Below are 3,198 nucleotides of genomic sequence, written 5' to 3'. Positions count from 1 at the left end.
TGCACGGATTTTGCGACGCATCTACTTCAGCTTTCGCTGCTGCTGTTTATATCAAGGTTTTAAATGAGAATGGAGAAGGTGTAGTGAACTTATTTTTGTTAGAAATCGAGTAAGCGAAGTGCGATACGCTCAATGGCGCTATGTCTCTACGAACGATAACCCTGCTGACTGTGCTTCCCGTGGTATATCATCTGCTGACTTAGTTGCTCATCCTCTTTGGTGGACTGGTCCACTATGGCTCTCTCAAGCTCCATCTACTTGGCCCAAACAACCAGAGAACTCCTACGAAACCTGTCTCGAAATGCGAAAGTCTGCATTAAAAGTAAACTCGTCTACTGTCTCGGAATATCCAGAATTGCTCTCAGCATATTCATCTCTTACGAAACTAACTCGGATCACTGCTTATATCCTGCGTTTTCTACAATATAAACAAGGATCGAAGGAACGGATGACTGGTTATCTCAGATCTTCTGAACTGAAGAAATCGCTGCAGAAATTAATTACTCTGTCTCAAGGTGTGGATTTTGGACTCGAAATCCAGCAGTTACAGAAGGAAAAAGGTGTTAATTCCAGTAGCAGAATTGCCCAGCTTTGCCCATTTCTCGACGAAGATGGTCTTCTTCGTGTTGGAGGACGTCTACAAAAGGCTAAGTTTCATTATGAATTTAAACACCCTATTATTCTGTCGAAACAAAACCCATTGTCTCTTTTAATTTTTACAGATGCACATCTGAAGACTCTACATGGCGGCCTTATTCAAATGCAGGCGTATGTTACTCGAAGGTTTTGGATACTTTCTGCCCGCAACCTAGCTAAAAAAGTGCTACGCAGCTGTATTACTTGTTTCAAGTACAAGGCCAAGTCATCTCAGCAAATAATGGGAAACCTGCCATCAGTACGAGTTCAACCGACTAGACCATTCAAGCACAGTGGTGTTGGCTGCGCTGGCCCAATAACCATTAAGCAATCGACAGCTCGAAATTCAGTTATGACAAAGGGATACATCTGCCTCTTTGTCTGTATGGTCACCAAAGCGCTGCACCTTGAAGCTGTCACCAGTCTTTCTTTCTAAATCGATTTAGACGATTTACCTCACGGCGAGGCATGTGCTCTGACCTCTATTCTGACTGCGGCACAAACTTTGTTGGTTCTAATAAAGAACTCAAAGTTCTACAAAGAAGAAGTATTGAATCCCTACCGGAAGATCTAGCAAACCTTCTCGCTAACAACGGTACAAACTGGCACTTTATACCACCCGCTTCGCCAAACTTTGGAGGTCTCTGGGAAACTGGTGTAAAATCTGCAAAACACCATTTGAAACGCATTATGGATAGTCGAATCCTAACCTATGAGGAATTGTCCACTCTCTTGACTCAAATTGAAGGATGTCTTAATTCCAGGCCGCTTTGCCCCATTTCAACTGACCCAGCAGATTGTGAAGCCTTAACTCCATCCCATTTCCTGGTTGGAGAGCCAATTTTATCTGTCCCAGATGAAAATCTATTAGACCACAATATAGATAGGCTTTCCCGCTGGAAAGTAGTTCAGTTGCTCAATCAACAGTTTTGGAATCGATGGAAGACAGAATTTATCAACCGGTTACAATCCCGTCCAAAATGGCTCAAACCTCAAAAGAACGTTGAAGTTGGCGATTTGGTCATCATATTTGACGAACGAGTTCCCCCAGGTCAATGGCCACTAGCCCGAATTACAGAAGTCCATCCCGGTGCTGATGGAAAAGTCCGAGTTGTTTCCCTGAAATGCAGTGGTAAAATCTATAAACGTCCTGTCTCTAAAGTTGCACTTCTGCCCCAACAACAAAACTTTAATTAAGCAAATGGTCCTGAAAAGAGTTGCTGTGAGCCGAGGCACAGCGTGGTTAGCTCGGAAACCAAATAAAACACCTCTCAAATCTGCCCCAATCTATGTCAAGAACAGTTGTTCTTTGTGCGGGGGAATGTTGGAGAATCAACGATTATTTATTTACTATTTTATTTATTTCGATTTTATTCTTTAATAATTTATTATTTATTTATATTTATTATTTTTCCCTTATATTACCATTCTAATATGGCATCCCTATTTTCTTCCCTAAACTGTCACCAACTGACATCCCTAATTTGTTATAATTTTCTAATTTGCCTATTCCTATTTTTCTATGCCTAATGTTTCAAGGCCATAATTTGGCAACGTAGCACGGACAATGATATTTGTTTACTCTGTTACGTTATTCTTTGTTATTGTTGTTGTTGTCGCTGCATTGTTTATTTACTAAACATAATGCAGCGACGTCGTAACAAAGGTAATAGCGAAAGCAGAGACAGTAAATATGATCAATGCAGCCGTGCTATGTTTATTTTTAGAATCAAAGTTTTAGTTCTGTCGTTATACTCTGCCGTGCTGCATTAAACCGATCTATCGAACAACATTAATTCTGCCTTGCTGCAATTGTTAAATATAACTTAACTCGGTTTTGTTAAATTGATTAATTATTAATTAAGGTTTTTTATAATAGTAATAATTATTGATTGTCCCGTCGGGAGCATAAAATTTACAAATTATATTAAATTATAATTTATTGTTAAATAAAGTTGCCCCAGAGACAATTTAAATTTTTTAAGAAAACTCTTTGTGTTTTTTTTTTTGCGCTGGCTCGAGGTGCCATTTAATCTCATACAATTCCCTTTATATCTTTTAGGCAAGTAAGCGTTTGGATTCTTTCGGTTAGAAAGAGATCAAGATCTTTCCAAGAGGACAAAGCAGATTTATCTTTTATATTTTGTTCCCACAGCGTAACTGTATCTTTGGGAAGTCTTTGCAAACAAAGAAATACTAAAATTGGGTCCCAATTATCCGTAGGAACATCGTAAATGGCCATGGCAGAAACACACCCATTCATACCTCTTTGTAAATTTTTTAAAGCAGCGCTTGTCTCATTATCTATTATTGGAAGATCAAAAAGAGCTTTAATTTGGTTGTTAACCAAAATGAGAACATTATCATAAGCTTCTTTTAAAGCTTTCCATGCCAAGCTAAAACTTTTATGAGTTAGGGGGAATTTTGATACTATATCTCGAGCATCACCACTAGTTTTTTTGATTAAATGGCATAATTTTTCTATGTCACTAAGTCGAGAATTACTTATATACACAGCCGAAAAGAAATCCCGGAAGGTTGGCCATGTAAGAATGTCACCAT

The 3,198-nt window shown here is 38.7% G+C and overlaps 1 protein-coding gene across 1 annotated transcript; it reads left to right on the top strand.

Moving 5' to 3' along the window:
* Positions 1-1,104: 1,104 nt before the first annotated feature.
* Positions 1,105-1,833, top strand: LOC133333059 (uncharacterized). Its single transcript, XM_061541391.1, has one exon. It carries the CDS (start codon positions 1,105-1,107, stop codon positions 1,831-1,833), a length of 729 nt encoding a protein of 242 aa, XP_061397375.1.
* Positions 1,834-3,198: the final 1,365 nt, after the last annotated feature.

Source organism: Musca vetustissima, unplaced genomic scaffold (assembly GCF_032173495.1).
Source record: "Musca vetustissima isolate MV318-11 ecotype Yass unplaced genomic scaffold, APGP_CSIRO_Mvet_v1 utg155804, whole genome shotgun sequence".
Taxonomy (NCBI): domain Eukaryota; kingdom Metazoa; phylum Arthropoda; class Insecta; order Diptera; family Muscidae; genus Musca; species Musca vetustissima.
Note: the sequence above shows the minus strand (reverse complement) of the source record. Positions and strands in the feature narration are given on the sequence as shown.